At 56.7% G+C, this 27,136-nt stretch overlaps 3 protein-coding genes across 9 annotated transcripts; 2 read left to right on the top strand and 1 right to left on the bottom strand.

Moving 5' to 3' along the window:
- The first annotated feature begins 600 nt into the window (after positions 1–600).
- On the top strand, positions 601–11,313 carry TMLHE (trimethyllysine hydroxylase, epsilon). Of its 4 annotated transcripts, none has more exons than XM_074551382.1 (9): positions 601–741; positions 3,831–3,984; positions 4,295–4,467; positions 5,066–5,267; positions 5,928–6,207; positions 7,222–7,341; positions 7,696–7,932; positions 8,592–8,730; positions 9,602–11,313. In XM_074551382.1, the coding sequence occupies exons 2-9, from the start codon at positions 3,843–3,845 to the stop codon at positions 9,731–9,733; spliced, it is 1,425 nt and encodes a 474-aa protein (XP_074407483.1). In that variant the 5' UTR covers positions 601–741; positions 3,831–3,842; the 3' UTR covers positions 9,734–11,313. The 4 variants fall into 4 exon arrangements, with proteins under 4 accessions (XP_074407483.1, XP_074407485.1, XP_074407484.1 ...); XM_074551384.1 differs by having other exon boundaries at positions 4,222–4,467; positions 5,091–5,267; XM_074551383.1 differs by lacking the exon at positions 3,831–3,984 and having other exon boundaries at positions 602–741; positions 4,222–4,467; positions 5,091–5,267.
- Positions 11,314–11,454: 141 nt separating this feature from the next.
- On the top strand, positions 11,455–20,163 carry LOC113460126 (cell adhesion molecule CEACAM2). 4 transcript variants are annotated; one of them, XM_074551387.1, is made up of 10 exons: positions 11,455–13,328; positions 14,921–15,262; positions 16,446–16,715; positions 17,186–17,302; positions 17,503–17,604; positions 18,036–18,158; positions 18,359–18,451; positions 18,695–18,787; positions 19,404–19,476; positions 19,972–20,161. In XM_074551387.1, the coding sequence occupies exons 1-10, from the start codon at positions 13,274–13,276 to the stop codon at positions 20,018–20,020; spliced, it is 1,317 nt and encodes a 438-aa protein (XP_074407488.1). In that variant the 5' UTR covers positions 11,455–13,273; the 3' UTR covers positions 20,021–20,161. The 4 variants fall into 4 exon arrangements, with proteins under 4 accessions (XP_074407488.1, XP_074407491.1, XP_074407490.1 ...); XM_074551390.1 differs by lacking the exon at positions 14,921–15,262 and having other exon boundaries at positions 19,972–20,163; XM_074551389.1 differs by lacking the exon at positions 17,186–17,302 and having other exon boundaries at positions 19,972–20,162.
- An 872-nt stretch (positions 20,164–21,035) lies between these two features.
- LOC141730899 (HEPACAM family member 2-like) lies at positions 21,036–25,621 on the bottom strand. Its single transcript, XM_074551833.1, has 6 exons — positions 25,438–25,621; positions 24,023–24,352; positions 23,664–23,933; positions 23,447–23,506; positions 23,048–23,099; positions 21,036–22,382 (listed from the first exon to the last, which is right to left on the bottom strand). Exons 1-6 carry the CDS (start codon positions 25,508–25,510, stop codon positions 22,379–22,381), a joined length of 789 nt encoding a protein of 262 aa, XP_074407934.1. The 5' UTR covers positions 25,511–25,621; the 3' UTR covers positions 21,036–22,378.
- Positions 25,622–27,136: the final 1,515 nt, after the last annotated feature.

The following is a 27,136-nucleotide window of genomic DNA, read 5'->3' as shown; positions in this document are numbered from 1 at the left end:
CTTCCCCGAGCTCCGTGCCGCCTGCGGCGCTTCGTCCCGCGGTCTCCAAGACCGGAGCGGCCGCCGGAGCCGCGGCGTCTCCCGGAGCGGCTCCGTCCTGTCCCGGTCCGGTCCCGCTTGCCGCCAACCCCGTCCCGCCGCAGCTCTATGGTTTGCGGGCGCTCTGCCCCGCGTGTCTCTATGGCGGTGGCGGCCCCGCCCCGGGGCGGCCTGAGGCGGCCCCGGCCCCGCTCTCGACCCGGCCCTGCCGCCGCCTGCGGGCTCTGGGGCCCGGTAACGCCGCTCCGAGGCACCGGGGCCGCGCCGGGACAACGGGGAGCCGCCGAGGTGGGTCGGGGTCGCGGTGTCCCCCGGTCCCCCGAGCTCGGCTGGTCCTGCCCGCGGCGCACGGGGGCTGCGCTTGGGCCCCCTCGGTGAGGGACGCGCTTGCAGCGTCGCTTTTTTCCTTGTTTTTTCCCCTCTTTCCAGGGTCGCCCATACGCCGCTTCCCTCGGGCAGCAGCGGCCGATGTGGGAAAGCTGCGAGCGGCGCTTTCGGCCTGGTGGGCGCAGGGAGGCGGAGGAGGGGGAAGGAGCGGCGGAGAGCCCGGGGCAGCGGCGCTGACCCTGCGGAACCCCCTCGGTCTGAGCCCCTCCGCCTCAGCCCCTCCGCCTCAGCCTCTCCGCCATCCCTTCAGCATCCCGAGCCCGCTGAACCTCGCTCCGCCGTCCCGCAGCTCCGCCCGCCGTTCCAGGGTCCCAGGTAATGCCAGCCCCGGGCTCACACGGGAATTACGGTCCCAGCGAAAGGGAATGAAAGGTTGCCGCTCGTGGGCAGAGCTGTTTTCCATCATTCCCTGGAAAAACACAACCCCACCCTGCCCGGGAGAGCTGCCTGGCTCCTCTTTGCCCGGGCAGGACTCAGAGCATGGAGTGATTTAGCAGTAGGAGTTTATTGGAGTAACTCCTCTGGGGGGTTCTACCATCAGGGCTGGCTGCTTTGCTGGAAAAACAACAGAATTAGAACTTGTTTCTGTTGAGCTGTGTGGCCTGGGAAGGCTTTGCCTGGGAGAAACGCAATCAGGAGGCTGGAATAAGGTTCTGAGAATGGGGCCTGCCATCAGGTGGTCAGTGTGAAACGTGGGGTGAGCAGATAATTCCCTTTGCTTCCAGGAAAATGAAGTAGCTGTGAAGCTGGCAGTGCCTGGGATATCTTTATTAGCTCCTTAATTTCATTGAAATCCCATGTGGGGAAGGGCTGGAAGAGGAATCTGGTTCCTGACAGCTGAGATCTGATGGAGTTGTCTGCAGCGTGAAGGCAAGAGCTCAGCAGGGAACAGCCAGTCTGCTTTTTGTCTCTGTGGTAATTAATTGTAATTAACTGAGTCAGCTCAGGCTGTTAAACTCTGCCTGTGTCTTGTCCAAGAGGTGCTGCCATCCTGGGGGATCTGGTTTGTCACCTGGGCTTGTGCTCTTGGCTGCTCTGGCAGAGCCCTCAGGGCAGCTCAGCCTTTGCAGAATTTCTCTTTTTCTTGGTGTTCCCTCACTGCAGAGAGAACTGTCAGGTTAAAGGATCCCAGAGGATCAAAAGCCAAATTCCTTTCCCGCACTTTGGACTGTTGTGCTTCTCACAGCTCCCTGTTCCATATGGAACAGAAACGTTGGTTCCAGCCAGGTGCTTCCAGGAGTAAAAACTGAGTGAGTGTGAGCAGCTGAATGTTTGAGGTGTTTTTCATAGAAAACACCTTTTTTTTTTTTTTTTTCAGAGGAGCTGGACAAACAGGCTGGAAGGGCTGGAGCAGGGCAGGGAGGGCAGCAGGGTCATCCCATGCCCTGGAGGGTTTGGCTAAAAGCTGGTGAAAGCCTCCAGGTGTGTGGGTTTCTCCTTTCTTAGATGTTCCCATTGCTGAAACGATTTGGTCAGTCATTTTTTTCACCATTTCCTTTGCCCAGAATGGGGACTGTGGCTTTTTCTCAGAGAGGTTAAACCCAGTTTTGTTTCCTTGAAATGTTTCTTGAGAGACAAACTGTGATGTTAGGGTTAAACCCTGTGATTCCCAGCCTTCCTTTCTGCTCCTTCCACAGCATCTCCTGTCCTTTCTCTCCAAAGACTGATGGGAATTCTTCAAATCACAATAGATTTGAGGTTTCTGCTTTTCCCTCCAGCACTGTTCTCTCCTTCACCCTGTGGGTCCTGTGTCACCTACCATGTGTGTTTATGCACTGAGCATTTAATTTCTGCTCCCTCCTGCCCTTTCCCTTTGAATTCCGAGGGAAATCTTGTCTGGAATTCTCTCATTTCACTGCTGCCCATGTGTCTGGACCACATAAAGCATAAAGGTGAGGTAGCAGGAGGTGCAGGAAGAGAGTTTGCTGTTCATGTAGCTCATCCAGCTGTTAGCTCTGATGAAACAACAAAAATTATAAATCCTCCCTAATCATACAGATTTTTGGGGGTTTAATGCCTCTTAGTTTTAGTAGGTCTTGGAAAGATTGAATTTAAGGCTCTCCCTGGGCTGCCTGTGGTGTTTTCTTCCAGGAGGAGCAACGTGAAATCTCCCTGATTAGGTTTAATTATCTGGGTCACTTCCCATTACCTGTGTTAATTTCCTTCTCAGTTTTGATATTGGGAGAGGAGGAGATCAAAGAAATGTGTGTGTAAGGATCAGACTAAGGCTGGAGCTGGCCCAGGCACAGGCCATGTGCTGATGAATTTGTGGGTGAGCCTTTTCCTGGCATTTTGGGTCCTCTGTGTGTGTGCAGGCAAGATTCCTTGTTTAGATTCCTTGTTTTCTACCCCTCGCTGGGATAGTGGATCCAAAAGCCAAACTGTACAGACTTTCCCTCTCTCAGGCAAGCTTTGTGAGTTGTTGGTTCAGGGATTTAAATAATTTCTTTAAGATTTTAAAGCTGATAAAAATCAGGGGCAGCTGCTGGGTTTTGTAGCTGTAGATTTTCTTCTCTTGGTTATGAGATTTGTGTGTCAGGTGAGGCTCATTCCTCTTTGTGTAGCAGATTTTCAGAGCTGGGCAGCAGGAACAGGAACTGGATATCTTGGAAAAGGAGGCTGGAGCCAGGGAGTTTGGTCTTTTCTCCCAGGTAACAAGGACTAGGACAAGAGGAAACACCTTCAAGCTGTGCCAGGGGAGATTTAGATTGAATGTTGGGAAAATTTCTCATGGAAAGGGCTCCGTGGCTGAAGTGTGTCAGTGTGCCTTCATCTCAAACCTTCTCTTCAAAAACATTCCCACTTTTTCTCCCTAGGGATGTCTGCATTCTTTTATCCCTGCTTAACAAGTTGCTGCTGGGAACGTGGCACCTCTGTGGATTTGGTTGTTATCAGCAGCTTTTGAGGTCTCTGCAGAGCAGCAGCAGCTTGGACAGCCAGAGCTCCAGTGCCTGGACTCTCCAGATAAGAAAATGAAGGAAAATCAGAAGTCTAGGATAAGAAATGCTTTCTGAGCCTGTGTCTTATCCAGAGAGACCACATTTCAGTGCACTTCAAAGTGCTGTTAAAATCCTGCTGGGTTTAGACCTGGCCCCCCGAAATTCACAAACATGACAGGCATTTAGACTGAGGCATCATCTCTTAAAACTTGTCAGCTTTTTGCCCTTGCTCTTTGCACTGAAGAGTTGTTACAAATTTCCCTTGGAGAAATCGCCTTCTAACCTCTATCCTAAAATTAATCACGGTGGTTTCTCCTTCATGCCAGCTGCGTCCTTCACCAGCAGCAGAGATCTTCCTCCTCCTCCTCATTGTTTTGCCTGCTTTTTCTAGAACTGGCCTAATTACCAGATTCCTCTGTTATTGCTTCCCTAACCAAGGTCACTTTGCTTCCCCGATTGCTGCAGTTCCATCCAGGAATGGTGAATTCAAACTGGGAATGCTGGAGGGGGGACAAGACCTTCAGAGAGATGAGGCTTTGCCACTGTTCTGCACAAGATGAGGCTTTGCCACAGTTTTGCATGTTGAACACAGCTGTCTCTCCTGGATTGGCTTTGCCTGGTAAATCACAGAATCATGGAATGGCTTGGGTTGGAAGGGACCTTAAAGCTCATCCCATTCCAGCCCCTGCCATGGGCAGGGACACCTTCCACGAGCCCAAGTGGCTCCAAGCCCCAGTGTCCAACTTGGTCTTGGACACTTCCAGGGATTCAGGGGCAGCCACAGCTTCTCTGGGCACCCTGTGCCAGGGCCTGCCCACCCTCACAGGATCCTGGGATGTCCTTTGTGTCTCCTCAGGGCTGTGTCCTGCTGGGCTTTAGGACAGAGTGTCACATCCAAGTCCCCTTGTTGCCTCTCTGCTGACTGGCAGGATGTGGTGCCAGAGGCTGGCGTGGCTGCTCCGGGGCCGGCGTGGGAGCGCCGGACGTCGCTGGCCGTGGCTGCCCCAGGGCCCTGGGCCCATCCTGGCTGTCCCTGCACGCTGCCACCCCACGGCCCCAGCGTCCCCCTGCTGTGCCTGGCAGCTGCACCAAGACCATCTCGGTAGGTGTGCTGGGGGAGGGTGCTCCTGCTCTGCCCGGGGACAGCAGGGAGGGATTCCCCCCTTGTTCCCTGGGATGATGTGTGCTTTCCTTCTGAAATAGCCTGCAACAGAGGGATGCACACGGGGGGCTGTTTCATGTTCCCTGCTGGAGTTCCCAAAGGCAGGATGGAGCAGCCTTGTCTTCTGTGATAAGTGACGCACTGCTAAATAAGTAATCAGATCCAGGGATTCCTGAACAAAAACTCTCTGAGCTGTGCCCTGTCAGGCACCATTTTCTGTGCCATGCTCAGGCTTTCCCTGGCACAGCCCCCTCGGCTCTGGTGTGTGCCCACCTCTGCTGCCCAGCCTTGTTCAGGGTTGGCAGCTGAGGCCAGTGGGATCTCAGTACTCCGAGTCACTTGCAAGCAAAGGGAATTTCTCAGCATTTTACACAGTGGCTCCAAAGGAGCCAGGCCTTTGATAAAATCCTCTGCCAGGTCTTCGTCTTGTGACAATTTATGTCAAGGGATACCACTGCATCCCCTGTAATTGGGATGACACAGTGTGGGCTCTGGGCTTCAATTCTTGGCTTTGTTTGTCCTCCCTGTTGCCCCAAAGCCTCCTCTGCTCCCCTCCCTGGCAGAGCTGAGGTACGGCAGCACCGTGATGCGCCTGGATTTCGTGTGGCTGCGGGACCACTGCCGCTCCGCCTCCTGCTACAACGCCAAGACCAGCCAGCGCAGCCTGGACACGGCCAGCGTGGACCTGGCCATCCAGCCCCAGGCCGTGCGCGTGGATGAGACCACACTCTTCCTCACCTGTGAGTCCTGAGTGCCTGTGCCCTCCTGTGCCTGCTGGTGGACAGCATTACCCCCAGGTCTGCCTGGCTGGGAAGACACTGAGCTATGAGCAGGTTTTAGGCACTGCTGTCACTGTAAACACAGCTCTGGATCAAAGTGGTGTGGATTTCCTGCCCCCGGCCCTTCTTGTGTGTGTGCAGTGCCTGGGTTGGTCAAACTCCCCCAGCAGTGCAGGTGGTGAACAGATGGGGCATGACATGGTTGCTTCTCTTTTCCTTCCCTGTTCTGTGTGAGCAGCTGTCAGCCCTGCTCACCATGCCTGTTCTCTGTCCTTTCTCCTCACTTCCCCAGCTGCTTTCTTCCTTTTATTTGAGGGCTTGACTTCGGGGTTTTGGTTGTCCTTGGAGGCCTGTCAACAAAAGCCAAAACCACTGCAGATGCAACAGTTAGCTGGGAATTTGGAGAGGGTTTCAGCAGCTGCCCTGAAATTGGAGTTGTGGCAGCAATGATGACACCTTTAGGCCTTGTGGCCTTTCAGGTCATATTTTGGGTGGCAGCAGGGTGCAAAGGACCCATCCCCAGACAGGTGACAAGGGTGAGGCCTGTCCTGGGCTGACAGGTGCCACGATGTCGGGCTGGCCAGTGGGATTTTGGTGACTCTGCCCTTGTCCCTGTGCCAGGGCCGGATGGACACGTGACACGGTACGGGCTGGAGTGGCTGGCGAGGAACAGCTACGAGGGGCAGAAGCAGCAGGTCATGCACCCCCGGATCCTCTGGAATGCTGAGATCTACCAGCAAGCCCAGGTCCCCTCCATCGACTGCCGGAGCTTCCTGGAGACAGACGAGGGTCTGAAGGAATTCCTGCAGAACTTCTTGTTGTACGGGATTGCTTTCGTGGAGAATGTCCCTCCCACCAAAGAAGACACAGAAATCTTGGCAAAGAGGATCAGCATAATCAGGTATCTGGGCTGTCCTGGGATGGATAAACTTGTTTTCTTTCTGTTTGGAAAGCTGCTGCCTCCTTGTCCTGTGTTTTGTGTGGCATGGCCTGGTTTGCAGACAAATGCTCTGGCTGCTTCCCTGGACTGGGGTGGAGGATCCTACTGTGGGACCCACCCTCCTTTATGGAAGGGCTGTGAATCACTCAGTCATTGAGCTGCCCCTAGAGCATCCCATGACTTTTGTGACAGTGGGACTGTGCAGAGAGGAGGGACTGAAGGAAGTGGCTGGCTGGGAAGAGCAGGGCTTTGCAAGGAGAGACATTTCCTGTTATGACTTGAGGGGTCGTGAGGGCAGCCTGGCCCTGGGAGCCAGGGAGATCAAAGACCAGTTGGAGCTCTTGCTGGAGAAAAACAGTGAGAGGTGTTGGTGCTGGGTTTGTGTAAAGCACTGCCAGCATGGCATGCCAGGGGCTGGGCCCAGGGCTTTATCCAAGCTGTAGAAACAGTTTGATTTGCCTGGGAAAGGAGGGATTCCTGTTAATGAACAGTCACTCCAAATGGAAACAACAGGCTTCAGGGAATATCCAGCCAGCTTTTGTCTCCAGGCACCCTCCCCCTGTAGCCCCTGAGTGCTGTTTGGCCTTGCCTGGTGTCCCTTCCCTCCTGTGCGTGTTGGAGGAGGATACTGGGAAGAAGAAATGGAATTATTGGGCAACCCTGTGTGGTTACAAGTAGGGGCTGGCTGCACTTAGCACCTCCTTGTGTCCCTTCCATGACTGGGGATGATGGTTGGTATGGAAACATCAGTGGTTGTGGAGGGGAAGACTCATCATGACCAGTCTTTTGGGGAGGAAAGAGAGGAGCTGAACACCAGAAGAGGGATTAGAAGCACCATCCCTGACAATCTGAATTTTGTGAAGTTGTTCTGCTTTAATGACTCTGTGCATGGGACAGAGGGGAATAACTCAAATGTAGGGGAGAATGTGCCTTACCCAGACACTGACCTATGATAACTGCCCATCTCTTTTCCAGAGAGACCATTTATGGCAGGATGTGGTACTTCACCTCTGACTTCTCCCGGGGAGACACAGCCTACACCAAGCTGGCCCTGGACCGGCACACAGACACCACCTACTTCCAGGAGCCCTGTGGGTACGTGCTGCTGCAGGGACACCTTCCACTGTGCCAGGCTGCTCAAAGCCCCACCCAGCCTGTCCTTGGATGCTTCCAGGAATGGAGCAGCCACAGCCTCTTTGGGTTTGGATTTTGGGTGACACAGCCTTCATCCTGCAGCTCCCGAAGTGCCCAGACTCGTGTCACTAGGTTTGGGATGCAGCACAAGCAGTTTGCTGCCTCCTCACCCAGCAGAACATGTGGGATTGGGTGTGGAGAAGCAGCAGGGACGGGTGGTGCATCCATCCACACCTGGCTGTGTCCTCGGGGAGCACTTGGTGCCCAGGGCATAGGCAGCCAAGGTCACTGCTCTCGGATTCTGTCTCCCTGCAGCATCCAGGTGTTCCACTGCCTGAAGCACGAGGGCACGGGCGGGCGGACGCTGCTGGTGGACGGGTTCCACGCGGCCGAGCAGGTGCTGCACCAGGCCCCAGAGCACTTTGAGCTGCTGGCCAAGGTGCCCCTCAAACACGAGTACGTGGAGAACGTGGGCGGCTGCCACAACCACATGATCGGAGTGGGGCCGGTGCTCAACGTCTACCCCTGGAACAACGAGCTTTACCTCATCAGGTAACGGCCAGGAGGCCTCTGGGGAGGACAGGGCGTTGTGGTGGTGGTTTTCCAGAATGTTCCATGGGCTGAAAAGCAGTGTATCTTTAATGAGCAGGGATGAAACCACAGGAACACCTTGTGTTCTTTTCGCTTTAGAGGAAGCGTCAGCACCACTGACACAAAGTTGGGTGTCAGTGCTGAACTTTGATTTTTTTACTCCTGGTATTCTCCCTTCAGCTCCAAGCTCTCATCTCATTCTATGTGAGATGCAGAAAAATTCAGCCCTTCTCTGGAGAAGCCTCTAGAAACTATCCTGGCACACAGGGAACAGGGGGAGTGCAGAGTGATCCCTTCCAAAGGAATTTTGGGCTGATTTTTGAAACTCCAGTTTGCCTCAGTTCTAGAGGTTGTCCGGCACTGCTTTGCACTTTTATTCTAAGCAACTCTCAGTCTTGCCATGTCCTTCCATGGAAAGCCAGGAAGAACAGTTGTGCACTTGATGGTAAACTTCTCCTGCCCTCAGTGCTGTGTTCCCAAAGTTCTGTGCTGGCAGCACAACCTCTCTGGTCACCTCTGCAGCCTCCCTTAAATACCCAGTTATCCCACAGGCTCCTGAGGTTCCCTTGGAAGCACCTGGAGCCGTGTTGGGCAACCTCTTGTCTCTCCTCTCCCTGCAGGTACAACAACTACGACCGTGCCGTGATCAACACGGTGCCCCATGACGTGGTGCGCCGCTGGTACCACGCACACCGCGCCCTCACGGCCGAGCTGCGCCGGCCCCACAACGAGCTCTGGGTCAAGCTGAAGCCAGGCAAGGTGGGCCCTGGAGCTGCATCCTCCAGCACTGCTCAGGGTGGGACTGGGAGCTGAGTCCCGTGGGTTTGGCACAGGGAGAAGGGCAGGATGCGCCGTGGGTGTGCCGATGTCTGGGCGCTGCCATACCCAGCAGTTTTCCTTGTTCTGAGGGCTCCAGTGTTAACAGTAGTGCCTTCTGCATGTTTTTCTGCTGTCCTAAAGCAGTATGAGCTCCCAGGTGAGGCAGAGATGTTTAGTTCAAGCTCTGCCTCAGAGGAAAGTTAGTCTCAGTTTCCAGCCACTGAAATGAGAATCCTCAGGAGCAGAGAGGCCAGAACACTTACTGTTCAGGCTTTCACTTCTTCCAGAAGAAATTACAGTTCTGTGGTTATGTTTGAGCCTTTACATGGGAAAGTGACACCACAGAGGCAGGTGGTTGGGGCTACCCCATCCCTGGAAGTGTTCAAATCCAGGTTCCATGGGGCTTGGACCAGCCTGGGATAGTGGATGGTGTCCCTGCCCATGGCAGAGGGTGGAACAAGAAGGGCTTTAAGGGTCCTTCCAACCCAAGCATTCTGGGACTCAGTGATAAGTTGGCCACTGTCTATTGCTGATGAACTATTTCTTCTCCAGTAGAAAGGCAAAGAAACCCCAAAATGTGTTTCTAGGCTGGCTCCATAAAGAGCTGGTGAAAGAGCTGTGCTGGATCCTGTGGAACAGCTGGCTGTAGCCTCACCTGTGCCAATGTGGAACAGGAGGCTCCTGCCCACTGTGGTACACCCTTACCTGCTCTTCCAGTGCCCAGGGATCCCCAGGACCTGCCCTGCCAGAGGCTCCTGGCCCTGCCTGCTGTGGTTGCTGTCCTCCTGATGACCTTTTCCCTTTCCTGCAGGTCCTGTTTGTGGATAACTGGCGTGTCCTGCACGGCCGGGAGGCTTTCACTGGGTACCGGCAGCTCTGTGGGTGTTACCTGACGAGGGATGATGTGCTGAACACTGCCCGCCTGCTGGGGCTGCAGGCCTAGCCCGGCCTCCAGAGAGCCAGGCAGCCCCAGCCCCACCTCTGGGAGAGGCAGGACCCTCCCAGTGCCACTGCCAGGAGAGGCAGGCAGCCCCCAGACTCAGCTCTGGGAGTTGCTGGCAGCCCCCAGTCCCACTTTTGCCAGCAGCCCCTCAGTGCCAGCCCTGGGAGAGGCAGGAGCCCCCAGCCCCACTCCACACCAGGCCAGCTGGGCTGGTGCCTCCCCAGGTGCTCCAGGCCCTCTGTGCCACTGCAATACCTCAGGCACCTCCACCCTCTCCAAGCAGCTCCCAGGGCCTGCTCGGGCCAGGGGGCAGGTGGAAACCAAAGGTTGTGGTACCATTTTTTGGGATCACGCTCTGCCTTTGAGCCTTTGACAGCCCTTGCTGTCTGTGCTCCCAGCCTGGCCCTCCCAGCCAGGGTGGCTCAGTTGTGGTTAATCCCACCACAGTAAGTGCTCCTCCAAGCAAGTGCCTTCAGGATTCCCTGTTTGGCCTTTTTTTCCAGCTGCCAGTTTTAGGGGACTTTTAGCAGAGCAGAGTGGAAATCTCTGGGATCTTGTCTCTTATCACTGATGAAGCAGCCAAGCTGCCCGAGAGAGGGCCTGGAGAGATCCTGGTGTGCTTTGAGCATTTCTGAGAAGGTTTAGGTTAGAGAAGGAAAAGGGAAGCACCAAGATGTGCATGGTGTGAAGCAGAGATCACAATGTTAGATGAGGGATGGAATTCCCACTTTTCCTGGACTTCCAGGACTGCCATGCTGCTGTTGCCTCTGCCTGTTGCACTGCACTTCTGTTGAGGGCAATACTCGCAGCCCCAGGGTTTCTGACAAATTTCCCACCGTGCCTCCTCTTCCATCCTTTCTTAAGGAATTGGTGTTAGATCATCATCATACTCTCTAGTACATGAAACTCACTCTTTGGGTGTATTTTTTCCCAAAATTCTCCTCCTCTGAATGTAACTCAGAGATGCCTTTCAGCTCCTGGGATCTGGCATGCTGAAGTGCCACAGGGTAAGGCACAAAAGCAAATCCTGCTGTTGGACATTTTTCATTCTGCCGTATCTTTTGGGGTTTTCCCTCTGCTCTGACCAGACCTTAAAGCAGGGCTGGGCCAATTCACCCCTGGCTGTGCTGTGTGAGGTGCTCTGCCCTCAGGGCAGGTGCACAGGTGCTGAACTTGCTGCTCTTGTTTAATCCAAACACTGAATGTAGAGATCGTGGTGCCAAGACAGTCCTGAAATCTGCTCTTGCTGTGGGCTGAGCTCCCTGATGCTCCCAGTGCTCCCTCCCCAGAGCTTCCCATCCCCAGTGAGCCCCTGGAGTCAGCAGGGATCAGAGGGATTTCCAAGCCCAGGCTGGGCAGGTGGTGCCAGGGGCGCTGCCCTCTGTCAGGTGAAGCTCCAGTGGCAGCCTTGGGTCCTGGTAGGACCAATTTTAAAACTCAGCAGGAAAATTAAGCCCCCTCCAGCCAACCCCTTTCCATAGTGGAAAAAAAACACTCTAAGTTCTGAGTTGGAGTCACAATTTACTGAAGAAATCGCAATAATCACAATGATATTAATAAAAGATTGTATAAAATGAGAATGGTTTGCCCACAGAAAGGGTATTTGCCATCAGAAAGTGCCACCAGGCCCCTGGGACAAAGGTGAGCGGTGGCAGTGGTGCAGCCAGGTGGCGGCAGTGGGGAGACTCTGGAGTGAGCCCAGCAAAAGAAGGGGAATCTCTCCTCTTCCACCTCCAGTTCTGGAAGGGGACAAAGCCACTCCCTTCCCCAGCCAAGGAAAGGACAAAAGGTTCTGCTCGCAGCGTCTGAGCATTCCCTGCTGGAAGTCGCCCCCTCCAGCGGCGGGGACAGCGAGCGGGACCCTGGGGCTGGGCTGAGGCAGCCCCGGCATCCCGCACCCCGTGCGGCTGCACCGGCCTCTCGCTGGCCGCACGATGGCACAAGATGCCAGAAATTCGTGTTTCAAAAAGCCAAAGTCCCATCCCGGGCGGGTCGGGGCCCCGGCGATGCCGCTGCTGTCTCTCCATCCCTCAGGAGAGGCCCAGGAATTGCTGTTCAGAGCCCCTGTGGCTGTGAACGGGTTTTAGGAGCTGTGGGATGTGGTGCCCGCCGTACCAAAGGGTGGCTCAGAGGGCGGGGATGGTGTGAGGGAATTGGAGATGTCGGTCTGGGGGACCCTGGGGCTGCTCTGAAGGCAGGTGAGGCCAGCGCAGCGCAGGGAACCCGGAGAGAGGCTGGAGGTGTTGCTGTATCCCGGGATCCTCCGTCCCCATGTGCACATCCCAGGGCCCCGCATGGGTCCCCTTTGCCGCTGGGGCCGCCTGTCCCTCACCCCGTGCAGCCCGTGTGTCCCTCCCGCACACCGAGCTGGCTGCAGCCGGCTCCACTCCCATCCCTGTTTGCTGCCTTGTCCCACAGGGACCCCAATTCCTCCCTTGGACCCCCTCCCTTTCCTCTTGGCTCTGCAGTTCAGCCCTTCCTCCAGCTTTTGGGGCTCCCCAGAGTCCTCAGCCCTGCAGCGAAACCAAACCCTCCCCATTCACCTGCTGGCCGTATGAATTTCCCTCCAGTATCTCCCAGAGCTTCCCATTTTCCCCAGTGCACTGCAGAGCCCTCTGCTCTCTCCCAGCTCTCAGGATTGTGCAGGTGCAGCTCTCAGTGCGTCCCCCTTGGTCCCCTCTGGTGGCACCAAGAGCCTCCCGTCCCTCACAAGACTCGAATAAAACCGGGGGAAGCTGCTTCCAGCCCAGCTGAAAAGTGTTTCCATTTTTAGCTTCCTTCCTCATTTGGGGCTTGGAGCAACCCGGTCCAGTAGAAGGGATCTCTTCCATGGCTGGAGGGTAGAACAGGGTGGATTTTAAGCACCCTCCCAACCCAAAGTGGTCTGGGATTCCATTATTTTGATATAGATGTAACAAAATGAGGTGCCTGGGTCCTGATCCCAGGAATATCCCTCCTCTAAACTGAAATTCCCTTTGCAGAAAGCCTGTGGGATGTAGATGATCCCAGCACACCTCAAGGGGTGGAGGAAAAAGCTGCTCTCAGGTGTTTTAGAGCCAGACCGACCGCCTGCTCCCTTCAGAACCGGGCTGGGGGCGAGTTCCAGCTCTGCTGCAGCTCTGGGAGAGGATTGAGCTGTGGGAAAGGGATAGGGATGATCTCCTGGCCTCGGGGCAGGACAATGACCTGGGCTGTCCCTGTAATTTGCATTCCTGTGGGACCCCTGGGCCGTGCGGACAGAGCGGGAGCCGCCGATGGATCCAGCGCGGTGCCGGCCGTGGGCAGCTCCTGTTCCCGGGGGAGCGGGGACAGAGCGGGAGCCGCCGCTGCTGCCACTCCCGGGAGGAGCCTGGCAGGGGAATCGGCGCGGAGGGAGCGGAGCCATCGGCAGAAAACGGGCTGGGAACACCCGCGGCACCGGGGATCCATCCCGGGCTGCAAACCCACGGTACCGCCCCACCTGCTGCTTTCAGCACAGCCGGAATTTCTGTGAGCGGATTTCTGACATCGGGGCTATCCGGGGCTGCTTTCCCTGGGCAGATGCTGCTGTGCCGCCCCGCGGAGCTGCTGGGCACCACCCGGGTGCTCCTCGCAGGTAAGGAAAGCCTGGTTGGGCTGGGATGAGCTGGGCTGGGCTCCTCACCCTTCCACAGCCCTTTGGAGAGAGCGTGGGGAGCTCTGGGCAGGGCGTTTTAGGTGGGTAAAATGTTTAACATGGAAGGCAAAGCTGTGTTTGCCCAAGGAGAGAGGTGATGGAAGAGCCACGCACAGCTCCGGGGATAAAGTCTGCTCTAGCCAGATTTATAGTGGGGCTGATAGATGTACTCACACAGAAATATCGGTATATATGTTAATGTCTGTGTTTGTGTTAAAAATAGATATGTAAAAATATGTGATGTTTTTAAAACCACTAATTTTATTTCTGTTAAAGTCGTGTGAGCATTTTCACTGTGCTCCTTTAAATAGTCACCGGCTGCTTTGAAACACAAACCATGGAGTAACAGGAGGGTTTGGGTTGAAAAGGACCTTGAAGTTCCTCCCATTCCATCCCCAGGTTGCTCCAAGCCCATCCAGCCTGGCCTTGAACACTTCCAGGAACAGGGCAGCCACACCTGCTCTGGGCAACCTGTGCTAGATCCAAATGCACAAAGATTTTCTGGACATCTAAAATAGAAAGGAAGCCCATTACCCTACAGCTTGATTTTGGGATGATGTCAGTGAGCTCTCAATGTCTGTAGGATGAGTTTTGGCCATTGCAGCTGCAAAAGATGAAGTGTTTTCCTCTTTCCTTCAGCTCATTGTTCTGTTCTTTGTAAACAGTGTTTTCTCAGCAGAAAAAGGAAATTTTTCAGAGAATAAGAATTTTTAATCATTAAATTGTATTTTCTTCCTCCACATCTACAGTTTGGGGGGCAGGAGGGCATGAAAACAGCTGCCTTTCAAGGTTATAAGAGTGAGAAATGAAAATCACCTGAAGAACTTGACTTTATCTGGACTGTCACACTCCTTTTCCCTCCCACCTGGGCTGCACCATCCCCCGTGGGAGCAGCAGGAGTTTCCAGGGCAGTTTGCCTGGAAGGTGCAGGGGGAATGCAGGTGAACAGGTGCTTATCAGGGCAGGCTGAGCCAGGGCCGAGAGCAAACACAGCCTGTGAGGATCCCTGGCCTCTGCCCAGCTCTGCAGCCACAGGGGCTGGGGAGCCTCCCCTGCCTCTCCTCTCTCCTGGAATCATCTTCACTGGGGATGGGGTCTGGCAGCTGGGACCTGCCCACTGCAGCTCCCCCCTAAGTCCCTGAGCACCTGCCAGAGCCCAAGTTGTGACAAGCCCAGAAATTTTGGGCAGAAATCTTGCACTGTGGGGGGCACACGGACGCCTTCAGCCCCAAACAAGACCAGGAATTTTGTGGCTGTCCCATTCCTGGAAGTGTTCAAAGGCAGGCTGAACAGGGCTTGGAGCAGCCTGCTCTAGTGGAAGGTGTCCCTGCAGATGGCAGAGCTGGAATGAGACAGGCTTTGAGCTCCCTTCCAACCCAAACCTTTCCAGGGTTCTCTGAATTGGGAATGAGACGTGGAAATTAAGTCAGTACAACAAAAACTCGGGTAGGAGAAGCTCATTCCACTCCTCTGCCATGGGCAGAGACACTTTTCCCCAGAGCAGCTGTTCCCAGCCCCTCTCTTCCCTCCAGGGCTGCTGGTGTCGTTCTCTCCAGCTCTGGGAGCAGCGGGAGCCGTCCACAGAGCCACTGCTGTGGGATCCTCAGTGCTGCTCCCTGGGCCAGACAACGTCACCCACAGCAATTCCATGTGCTGGGAATTCCTCAATGGCACCGGCCCCCAGCCCATCCTGCAGCACCAGGGCGGGCCCCACGCCCCAGCCATCCACGCCTCCTATGCAGGACGAGCCGTTTTCCATCCATCCAATGGATCTCTGCTGCTGCAGGATGCCCAGGAAAGTGACAGTGGCACCTACAGAGTGACTGCCAACACAGGAGACAGGAAGAGCCTGGAAGTGCAGCTGGAAGTGCTCCGTGAGTGGAGGGTGTGGGAGGGAGGAGCAGGGTGATGGATCCAAGCAGGATCTCTCTGTTCATGGACCAAGAGCCAGGGCAAAGGGGTTGGAGAGGGATTTGAGCAAAGGGCCAGTCCTGACTTTGTTTGCACCTGTCATGTGTGGAGACAGCAGCAAGAGATCTTGGAAAGAGGTTCCCAAGCTGTCCTAGGGGAACAAATCTGGAAGTGCTGCCCAGTGAGATGTTCCAGGGGCCTGGCTGGGACAGAGGGACAAGTTCCATCCTGGAAAGGCAATTCCATCCCCTGTTTCATACACTTCAATGCAGGGATGGAGAGACTGGTGGGAGGATAAAGGGATGGCAGAGTGACTGGTAGGATGATGGAGGGACCAGTAGGGTGATGGAGCTGTTGCAGGGACAGGTGTGAAGATGGAGGAACTGGGGAGGTGGTGGAGGAAGCAGAGGGACAACAGAAGGACTGGTGGGTTGCTGTGGCTCTGCCACCTGCAGGGTCCCTCCCCCCAGCACTTTGCCAGGGGACACCTGGCAGAGCCAATGGAGCTGAGATTCCTGGAGAAGCCCCCACCCCTCAAGGCCAGGCTGTCCTGTTTGCCCTCTGCAGGCACCAGCTGCCACCACACAGAGAAGAGGCCTTGAAATGGCCACAAGTTCCTCCTCAGCACTGCTCCAGCAATTCCCTTCATTTGCTCTGGCTTATCTCACCAGTCACACCATGGCCATAATGCCACCCCAGCCCTTCACCACCCACCTCTCCTTCCAACCACACACAATCCGAGTGGGATCTGCTGCCTTCTCTGCTATTTTCTCATTTCCTGATGCATTTCAAAGTGCTCTGTACTTACCCACATCCATTAAAGCAGCAGGACGGCCTTCCCAAGGGAAAGGCACCCGTGACCACGCTGTGGCTGATGCTGTGGTGGCAATTGCAGCCCAAGTGCCCATCAGGGATGCTCCGGGTCACATTCACTGGCACAGATCCCCAGAGAAGCTGTGGTTGCCCCTGGATCCCTGGAAGTGTCCAAGGCCAGGTTGGACAGGGCTTGGAGCAGCCTGGGACAGTGGAAGGTGTTCCTGCCATGATAGGGGGCGGAATGGGATGAGCTTTAAGGTCCCTTCCCACCCAAACTATTTTGTGATTCCATGTCTGCGAGAAGTGCTGGGGTCTCTGTTCCCTTTCCAGAGCCTGTGTCCCGCCCTCAGCTCCGGACCAGCAGTCTCCTGGCTCGGGCCACTGGCCAGGTCATCTGTGAGGTGGCAGAGGGCAGAGTGGACACCATCGCCTGGAAGAAGGATGGGCAGCCCCTTCTCCCAGACAGAGTTTCCCAGCTGTCCAGCAGCTGCAGTGTCCTGTACCTGAGGCCAGCCAAGAAGTTGGACTGCGGCTCCTATTCCTGCAATGCCAGCAATGGGATCAGCTGGCAAGAAACCTCCCTGGAGGTCACCATTGAAGGTCTCACCACCCTCTGCTCCTCCTGCCCTCCACCCTTCCCTGGGGATGTCTCACAGGTTCCATCCAATCCCTCAGCCTCCATCCCCCGTGGTGTGGCCGCCCTCCCCAGGAGGTGGTGTCCACATGCTGCTGCCAGGAGCTGCCCATCCTGGGATGATCAGAGCAATTCCCAGCTCTGATCCCACCCAGGCACAGTCCTTGCAGGAGATTGGTCCTTCCCTCTTGGGGCAGGTCCAAAACGATGGCCCTTGGCCAAGGGGATGCTGAGCAGGACATGGGCAGGAGGGTGGCCAGGAGGCCTGTGGGGAGCACCCACCCCAGGCTGGACATGGCATGGAGTGTATTTGGCCACCAGTTGGCAAATAAATGAAATCAATTAAATGGAATGGAGGCCCCTTGCAGCCACCAGAGCCAAGGGGCTGGTCCTGCTGATGTCCTATCTCCTGCCCTTTGGGGTTGCTCTTTTCCAGGTCTCTCCAGTCGCTTGAAGCACATCCTGAGGATGGCAGTGATCGCTGTGGTCTTTGCTGCTGTCGCAGCATGGGGATTAATTATTCCAGTCTGCCAGTCTGAAAGGCTCAGGATAAGTGAGCTGCGGGAGTGAGACCCCATTTCCCTTGTCTGGTGGGGGAGAGCAAAGAGCATTGCCCTGGGAACCCCCAGATCCTGGGATATCCTACAGCATCTGGGTGGGGATGGGCTGCACCCCACCACGAGGAAGGGGTGATGGCTGACACGGGGTTCCCAGGGCTCACAGCAGTCACCCCCCTCTGCTCTGGGTTTTCAGGGGGGGAGCTCTGGAGGTGGCTCAGCTCCTACACCTGTGGGCTGGTGTGCATCGCCTGCATCCTGGATGGCACCGCTGGCATCCTCTGGATGTGGGAGGAAGGTCAGAGGGGGCTCTGGGGAGGTTTGGAGGGAGGGGGAACAAACCCCATGGGAGATGCAGAGTGGGGCCCAGAGAGGAAGGCAGTGAGGCACAGGGGAGTCATGCCATGGAATGTGGGGGACAGACCTGTCCAGAGCAATACACGATCCGTGTGTGATCTCCACTTGTGATCTCCAGGTCTGGGGGAGCCTGGACCACCATGTGCATTACACAGCCCCCCTCCCCCAGGACAATTAATACAGTTGTTCCCCTTTTCCCAGAGCCCTTTCCCAGGATGAGTCCCAGCAGGACAGTAAAATGATCAGAGAATGGAGAGGCTGCAAGGAAAGTCTGGAAGTCAGAGGAGGGTGGGGAAGGGATGTAATGCCCAGGTGTTGAAGGGGGTGGGCAATGGAACATCGGGGTCTCTGCCTTGTCCCGTCGTCTTTCAGGCCCTTCTTTGGCTGTCATACTGCCCGAGATCACCCTGAGCTACCTCAGCGTGGTGAACTTCCTGGGTGCCACCGCCGTGATTTTCCAGCCTACACATTTCAGCCGTCTGAAGAGCAAAAAGGGTGAGCAGTCCCACCAACGATGGACCAAACTGGTCCACAGGGAGGTTATTATGCCCAAAACATCACCCCTAGCATTTTAAAATGAGAACTCCAGTGCTGACTCAGGCTGGTGGATCCCTTGCCAGTGCCTGGTGAGGCCAGCCCTGCACCCACACCTGTGGGCACTGACCCACATCTCCTTTTGCCGTGCCCCTCTGCAGCACAGCGCACCATGGGCTACTCCGCACCAGGGGCCGTGGTGGCCGTGGTGCTGAGCAGCACCTTCCTCATCAGGAGCATCTACCACCGCCACGGTGAGCAGAGATCCTCCACGAACACAGCTCATGAAACCCCCACATCTCTTCAATTCAGCTGCTAGGCCTCCAAGAACAAACCCAACAAACCAGCAGAATCGGGGAAGTGAAATCTTGGCAGGAGCAAAATCCAGTTTCAACATCATCCACCTATTTTATTTTCTATTTTTTATGTGTTTGTGCTTTCATGGTGGCAACCTGCCTTCCTCCTTTCCCTGCCCCTGCTGTTCTGTCCGGCGGCAGAAGAAGGATGCACGGAGTTCGTGGACGTGACCATCCTGGTGAGCAGCGCAGTGGCCGTGTCGGCGCTCCCGCTCCTCGCCATTGTCCTCTGCTGTAAGTCTGCTCCTCCTTCCCCCTCCAGCCCCTCCCTACGCCCCGGGGTCCCCGCAGCACCCAGCAGCCGCAGGAATTGTTTAAAAGCGGGATATCTGGCTTTTGTGAAGCCCCCGTGTTTAATGGTTGTCACTGTTTCCCTCCCTGGGAAGCCCCAAGGACTGTACCCCAAATAAAACACCCCAGGGACTGCATCCCAAATACAACATCCCAGGGACTGTGTCCCAAATACAACACCCCAGGGACTGCATCCCAAATAAAACACCCCAGGGACTGCATCCCAAATAAAACACCCCAGGGACTGTATCCCAAATAAAACACCCCAGGGACTGTATCCCAAATACACCACCCCAGGGACTGTATCCCAAATACAACATCCCAGGGACTGTATCCCAAATAAAACACCCCAGGGACTGCATCCCAAATACAACATCCCAGGGACTGTATCCCAAATAAAACACGCCAGGGACTGCATCCCAAATACAACATCCCAGGGACTGCATCCCAAATACAACATCCCAGGGACTGTATCCCAAATAAAACACCCCAGGGACTGTATCCCAAATACAACACCCCATCCTTGGTGCCTCTCACACCTTCTCCTGCTCTGGCACAGATTTGTCTTTTGCACGTCACACGGTGCAGGGCTGTAGCAATGACTGTGATGTCTCTTGGATGGGCAAAACCAGGTAGGTCCTTTGTTCCTATTTTCCACATGAATTTGCACATCTTGAAGCAAAAGAAGCAGGATATGGAAACTATCCTGTGTTTTAGTTTAAGGCCCAGACCCCAAGAAAGATCCAGCCCAGCACTGCCCTCTAGCCCCTAGGTTCTTGCTGGGTTCAGGGGGAGGCTCTGGTGGAGTCCTCATCCAACAAAGCACTTGAGAGCCCACTCAAAACTCCCCTTTATGGCCTCAACCTGAAGTTTTTAAGCCTTCATTCCTCCTGGATTCACAGATTAACAGAATGGTTTAGGTGGAAAGGGAATTCTAAGATTACCTAGTGCCACCCCTGCCACGGCAGGGACACCTCCCACTGTCCCAGGCTGCTCCAGCCTGGCCTTGGGCACTGCCAGGGATCCAGGGGCAGCCACAGCTGCTCTGGGCACCTGTGCCAGGCCTGCCCACCCTGCCAGGGAACAATTTTGATGCTCAGCATGTCCCCCCCTCCTCTTCCTTCCAGGTCCTTCGAAATGTCTCAGCCAGGCACCAAGGACACCAATCCCAGCTGAGATCCATGTGGGTGTCTCTCACTTGGCCAAGCCAGCCCAAGCCCTCCCCCAGGTTTAGTCGGTTCAGGAGTCTCAGTTTTGGTTCCTCTGTCATCTTCATAATAAATGTCCACGAAAGTAACCTGATTCTGCCTTTTTTAATAATAAATCAGATCCAGAGGGGGGCAAATGCACATTTCCCCCTTTCTTTCTGCAGAAAACCAAAGGCTGAAGTAGGGAAGCCCCTTTAGCAGCAGCTGCAGGAGTCTCTCACTGGTTTATCTTTATTTAATGTTTACAACAATTTAGAGCTATTTGTGTAAGATATACCTGGGAGTAGCATGAAATACTTTTCTGGGAGTAACCCTGTTGTAACTTGAAATAGATTCTGGCTTTACCAGTAGTAAAGGCGGAGGAAGGACATGAAGGCACAAAAACCAGGGTGGGAGGAGGTGGATGCTGTCAACAGCTCTTCCTCAGGACCATCCCAGGGTGTCTGACACACTCTGGGATTTATTTACTCCATAAATCGTACTCAGCCTGTGCCAGGGGCTGTTTGTGCCGGCTGTCACAGCTCACTGAGCTGTTTCCTGCAGCCCAAGGGAGCTTTTCCCAAGCACAAACTGCTGCTGAGCAAGGCCCTGCACCCAAAGGCCCCCAGATGAACCCCAAAAAGCGCCCCTGGGGCAGCCCTGACCCAGCTCCTTGGAAGGCAGCTCCTCCCCAGGCACTGCCAGGGCAGCTGCCAGGCTCCCGTGACTCAGGGAGCGGGGCCAGGTTAAAAATACCCTCACCCAGATTTGGAGCAGAGTTGTTGGGCTGCTCTTAACCCCAGCTGAGTCCCTCGGGCTGTCATTGCCACAGGAGGAGAGGATGGGGGTGCAGGAACCCCACAAGGGGAGTAAATGATGTCCTCAAGAGGAAGGGATCATGTCCCAGAGCCGGACACCAGGACAAATCCAGCATTCCCAGGTCTGCCACCAGCCATGTCCCACCAGGGGCTGATTCCTACCCCAAACATCACAGCAACACCCTCTGGGATAACACACACTCTTTATTAGCAGCAACAGACATCAACAAAACACAAAGTCTTCAAAACCATTCACAGACAAACTCCCCAAAACATTTAGAAAAGTATTTCTTGTAAAACATGTGGCTATCTTTTACACCCTCAAGTGCAACAGAAAACATGACAATCTGCCCTGCAGCTTCCAACAGGGCTGGAATCTCATTTATTCCACCCAAACTCCTCTGCTTCCTTTAATGGCTCCACAAAAGCCAAGGCTGAGATGGCCCCTTGCTAACAGCCCCTGAATCTCCCTGTGATCTCTCCCATAATTTTCCAGTTTGCCTTTGAGAGGCCCCCAGCCTGCTCCAGGGGTGCTGAGGACTGGCTCAGGGAGGGCCCTGGACCTGGATTGCCCCCTCAGATTAAAAGGAGGTGCAAATGTCCCGGGGTGACCAACAGTGGGGTCCAGCACCTGGGAAAGCACCCAGGTCTCTCCAGGCTGGGGATGCCCACTCTGCCTCCAGGCTCAGCTGAAGGAGCGACATCCCCTCCACAGCCAAGCCTAGGAGAGCCCTGCAGCGGCAGCACGGGGAGGGACAGGACAGCAGGGGACAGCAGGGGACAGGAGCAGGGCTCCCTGCATCTCGCCAGGCCAAGGCCGATGTCACCTGCATGAGCAGCAAATTGGAAAGACAAGCTCCACCAGCACTGGTGCTGGGAAGAGGAGGGGATGTTCCCAGGGATATCCCCAGATCCTGCAGGGCTGGAAGAGATGGGCTCAGGAGCATCCCCACCTCAGGCAGCTGCAGGGATTTCCCTGGGATCTGCTGTCAGAAACTCAACTCCTTTGCTGCTCCCCCATTCCCTGCCAGCTCCCGCTGCCTCTGCTCCCTCCAGCTGCACACCCAGCACAGTCCTGCCCTTCCTCCTCCCTCCAAGGGTCACATGGAGCAGGATGCCCAGAGCCTCAGCCCCTGAGCCCCCTGGCAAAGCCCTGGCACAGCAGGGCACCGGGAGGGCCCGGGGAGGCAGGGCTGGCACTGTGGCACCTTCCAGCAGCCCCAGGACTGTGGATATGCCCAGTGGCTCTTTCCAGAGCCAAGAGCCCATCGAGGCCTCTGCAGGAAGCCAGGAGGGTGGAGGGAGGGAGCAAGTACATCCCTCTCCCCAGGGATGCACAACAGGAAGAGCAGGACAACATAGAAATAGTCCAAACTAGTGTTTTCCAATAAAATAGTTGCAGGATCTGGCAGCTTGAACACTTCACAGGTGAGCCCAGGAGAGGCTGGGATGGGATGGGATACCTGGCACTCCCAGCAGTATCCATCACCAGGGTCACCAGGAAGAGCAACAGCAGGGCTGGCCCAGCTCTACCTGCAAGGACAGAGGGCCCCACGTGAGCCATGTCCTGGGCACTTGGACCCCTCCAGGGCCTCAGCCAGCTCAGGGTCCCACACTGGCAGGGGCAGCACCAGGAGGTCTGGACTTCTGCCCTACTCCAGATTCCAGGAGCTATCCTGGCCAATTTATCTGTCTGGAGTTCCCTGGGTTCTGGCAGCACAAGACACCTGAGAGCTCCTTGTTTGTAACCCGCCACCTCATGGGATGGGTTTTCCATCCTTATCCTCTCCATCCTTACCCTCACCCTCCAGGAAGTTCCAGTGAACAGCCTGAGTGTGTTTGTGGTCACAGAGGAGGAGTGATTTCTGAGAAAATCTAAAGGATCACTCACTTCCCAGAAACCTCTGGAGTATTCAAATCCCACCCATTACTCAGAGCTAAGGTAACCAGGAGTGTCAGGTTCTGGGTGGAGGAATCAGGAATATTTCCAGAGTGGGGATTAAACAGAGGAGACAGCAAACCCTTTGAGCCTCCAGGGTGGGAGAGCAGCCTCTTACTAGAGAGGCTGGAATAGCACCCTGAGCTCTCCTACTTCTCCAGCTCCATTGGACCCAGCCAAGGATAAGTTTGGGCTTGTAGACAGAAAATTTTGGCTGGAGCAAGGAGGCCACCTCAAGAGGGGGCTGGAGGCATCTTACCAACAGTTGTCACTGTGTTCCTTCTCCCTTCTCCAGCACCAGACAAAGACACCTGAGGACAAAGCAGCAGCATCAGAAAATCCCAGAACCGTTTGGGTTGGAGGAACCTTCAAAGCCCATCCAGTTCCTACCCGTGCCATGGGCAGGAAGAACTTCCACCAGCCCAGGCTGCTCAGAGCCCCACCACCACCATCATCAATGCAGGCCAGCATGACCTCCTTGGACTGGGGACCCTCTGCTGGAAACAGCAGCTGTGACAAAACCCAGCCCCTGCCCACGGGATGCCAGGGTGGGAAAGCCAGGTCCTGGCAGGGATGTGCCACATGGGACCCCTTCACCACCTCTGGTGGCCGCAGCACCCACCAGCCAGAAATCGGGCAGAGCCACCTCAGCACCCACCTGCGATCAAGCCGATGACGACACAGGTCATGACCACAGGCAGCACCACGTGTGTAGAGTCTGCAAAGGGGACAACACAGAGCCTCTGCACCAGAGCAAATTTAACCCACTCACAGCTTCCCAGCAAACCTGCCTGCTCCGTACAGGCAGGGAGACAGAATCCCTTTTCTGCGGCTGTCCCCCTGTTTTTCCCGGGCAGGGGAAGGAATGCACTCACGGTGGACCTTGAGCAGGAAGGAGGTCTCGTTCTGGCTCACGGCGTTGCTCACCACGCAGGTGTAGTAGCCGCTGTCGCTGATGGACACCCGCAGGATGACGAGCGTGGTGTTCTCCACAAACTGGATGCGCTCACTTTCCACGAGCGGTTGCCCATTTTTCTTCCACCAGTAGGCGTCTGCCGTCCCGTGCACCACGCGGCAAACCAGTTTGGTGTTGCCTCCTGCCTTCACCAAGGAGTTGCCCACAATTTGTGGCGGGGACAGCGGCTCTGGGAGAGGCAGAGGCAGCGTCAGCGCTCAAAGCCGTGGCAATCCCGGCTCCCGGGCCCGGAGGAGGGCTGGCCGCGGCAGCACTCACCCACAACGCGCAGATGGAACCAGGCCGTGGCCTCCTCCTGGGCCCTGAGGCGGTAGAGGCGGCTGTCCCCGCGCTGCAGCACCACCTGCAGCGACAGGTTGGACTCGTTGAACGTGGCGCGGTTCTCGAAGAGCCGGGACACGTTGGGGGGGTGGCGGAAGCCGTAGGTGAGGATGACCCCCTCCTCCGAGCCCGCCCGGTACTCCCAGGCCACGGCGCGGCTGCCCCGCAGCGCCGGGGCCGTCAGCAGCACGGTGCAGCCCACGGCCGACACCAGGCTGCCCGCGGCCGGGCGCAGGTCGGCCGAGTAGCAGGGAGCGAGCGTGCGGGCTGCAAGAGAAACAGGAGTCACCCCACAGCCGCGGGGACCCCAGCTCATCCACCTGCGAGGTGCTGCAGGAGCCCTTCCTGCCTCAGCCGCAGAGGGAATTATTTATAGAATCATGAATCATGGAAGGGTTTGGGTTGGAAGGGACCTTAAAGATCACTCTGTTTCATGGGCAGGGACACCTCCCACTGTCCCAGGCTGCTCCAAGCCCAAATGTCCAACCTGGCCTGGAACACTGCCACGGACAGTGCAGCTACAGCTGCTCTGGGAAACTTCTGCCGGGGCCTCACCACCCACACAGGGAAGAATTTCCCCCAATATCCCATCTTACCCTGCCCTCTGTCAGCGGGAAGGCATCTCCCCTTGTCCTGCCCCTCCATCCCTTGTCCCAAGCTCTCCTGGAGCCCCCTTAGGCCCTGGAAGAGGGCTCTGAGGAGCCTGGAAGGGGCTCTCCTGGATCCTTCTCTTCTCTGAGCCCCCAGCTCTCCCAGCCCGGCTCCAGAGGGGCTCTGGGCCTCAGAGCAGCTCCGTGGCCTCCCCTGGGCTCTCTCCAGGTCCCTCCTGTGCTGGGCCCAGGGCTGGGGCAGCTCTGCAGCCGGGTTCTCACTGAGGGGCAGAGGGGCTGAATCCCCCCTGCCCACGCGTTGGCCGGGCCCTGCTGAGCTTTTCACCCACCCACAGCCCCAAATGTGTCAGCAGGGCCATGGAAATGCTGCCTCCTGCTTTAGGGGGCACAGACGGAGCTGTGGGACCCTCGGGCACAGCCCCCCCCCCCCCTGCGGGCCCCTGCCGGGAACCCGCGCTGAGAGCCGAGAAAAGCCGCAAGTCCCTTCCCGACCTTCCCCTAAAAGCTTTTCTCCGGGATTAAGGCGTGCCCGAGCCTGAAGTCGCTTTCGCGTCTTAAATCAGGCGCCAGGAAAAGCTCCCCAAAGGCGGGAGTGGCTCCATGAGGGGGGGACAGGGGGTCCCGCCCGCCTCCCCCCGCGGCCCAGCTCGGCCAGACCTGCCCAGAGGGGCCGGGGCAGAGCCGGGCACCCGGGCGGGACCGACCCGTCCCGGCCACCCTGGCCCCGGGGCTGACACTCGCCTGTGACCCCCGGGGCGGCCGCGGCGCTGCCGGGGGCGAGCAGGAAGGGGAGGAGGAGGGGGACGGGGAACATCTGCGGGGCCGCGGGCGACAGCTCCGCCACCGGCCTGGGGCTGCTCCTCTGGGCGGGACCGCGCGGGGCCTGCCCGCCCTCCGCCCCCTGCTCCTCTCCTCCTCCTGGTCCTCTTCTCTTCCCCTCTCCTCCCCTCCCCTCCTCTCCCTCCCTTTCTTCCCTTCTCCTCCTCACCTACTCTTCTCTCTTCTACTCCTCCTCCTCTTCTTCTGTTTTCCTCCCGCCTTTCTCCTCCTCTCCGTTCCCCTCTTCTTCCCTTCCCCTCCACTCCTTTCCCTCTCCTCTCCCTTGCTCCCCTCCTCCTTTGTTCCTCCTTCTCCTCCGTCCCTCTCCCCTTTACAGGACTCCATACCCAACGCACAGAACCCCTCAAGGTGCTGCCTCCTCCCGTCCCTCCTCTGCCTGTCACGGTGTAAAACCCCCAAATCCCAGCTCGGAGGCACCGAGGGAATGGCCTCACCCTGTCCCGTCTCCTCAGGATCCCACCTCGGCCATAAAACCCGGGGCTTTAACCTGGAGCAGCCCTGCCCGCTCCCGGCAGGGCTGTGGGAAGGACGGGACGCGGCTGGGGCGCTGCTCCTGCAGGAGATTCACCTCGGAATCTCCAGGCGGCATCGGGACAATGTTTTTATCCTTCCCCAGGAGCTGGGGTAGTGCTGGGGGCTTTGTGGCAGGGAAAAAAAATCAATCCCCTGGGGAGGTTCTCCGGGAGGACATCAAGAGAAGTAACGGGACACAGGTGTGGGCAGGCAGGAGCCCACGCAGCCATCCCAATCCCACTAGAGGGAGCGAGGAGATCAGCTGTGCCAGGAGCCGCTGGGAGCGGGGAGCTCGGCCCAGAGAGGGAGCTGCAGCAGAACTTGCCTCTCATTGCCTGTCCTTGTGTCTGTCACTGTGTCTGTCACTGTGTCTGTCATTGTGCCTTTCATGGTCTGTCCTGTCACTGCCTGCCATCCATCGCCGGAGTGCGGGGACGCTCCTGGCCGGGATGTGGATGTCTCGGGATCTGCTGTCCCGCCTTGGGATGTTCCAGAGGCTGCTGCTCCTCATCCCTCCTGGGAAAGCTCGCAGGTCCAGGGTTTTATGGGGCTCCTCCATCCATCCCTTCCCTGTCAAACTCCCACCAGCAGCACAGGGAGCGCCCCTGGGTCCCCACAGAGCCCTTCTGCTCCTCTTTTCCCTCTCTCCCTATGCCTTGGCTCCCAACCTCCACCAGCCAGAGGCCAGGAAGGGCTGTGAGGATCAGCCTGTGTCCGTTCAAGACAATGTCCTGTCCCACCTGGGTGACCAGCCATCCCTCCAGCAGGCACGTGTGAGCCTGCAGCAGCTCTGGAGCAGCTCCGATGCCGCCAGGCAGGGAATGTCTCCTCCTCCTCTGTGATAACAGGGACAAACAAACGCTGGCCCCAGCCCACGGGCAGGAGACAGCCAGGGAAGGGCTGGGGAGCTCCCAGGGTTGCAGGGAGGAGGTTGGACGCCTGAGCCTCCCGCTGGAAGTGCGGTGTGATGAGGAAGAGGTTTTTCCCAAAAACCATCTCAGCACGGGAACTGATGGGTTCTGATCGAAAGACAAACATCTGAGGGCACATTCCAGGGAGGTTACAGCACTCCTGAGCTGCACGCGAT

The sequence above is a fragment of the Zonotrichia albicollis genome, chromosome 14, assembly GCF_047830755.1.
Source record: "Zonotrichia albicollis isolate bZonAlb1 chromosome 14, bZonAlb1.hap1, whole genome shotgun sequence".
NCBI classification, from domain to species: Eukaryota; Metazoa; Chordata; class Aves; order Passeriformes; family Passerellidae; genus Zonotrichia; species Zonotrichia albicollis.
Note: the sequence above shows the minus strand (reverse complement) of the source record. Positions and strands in the feature narration are given on the sequence as shown.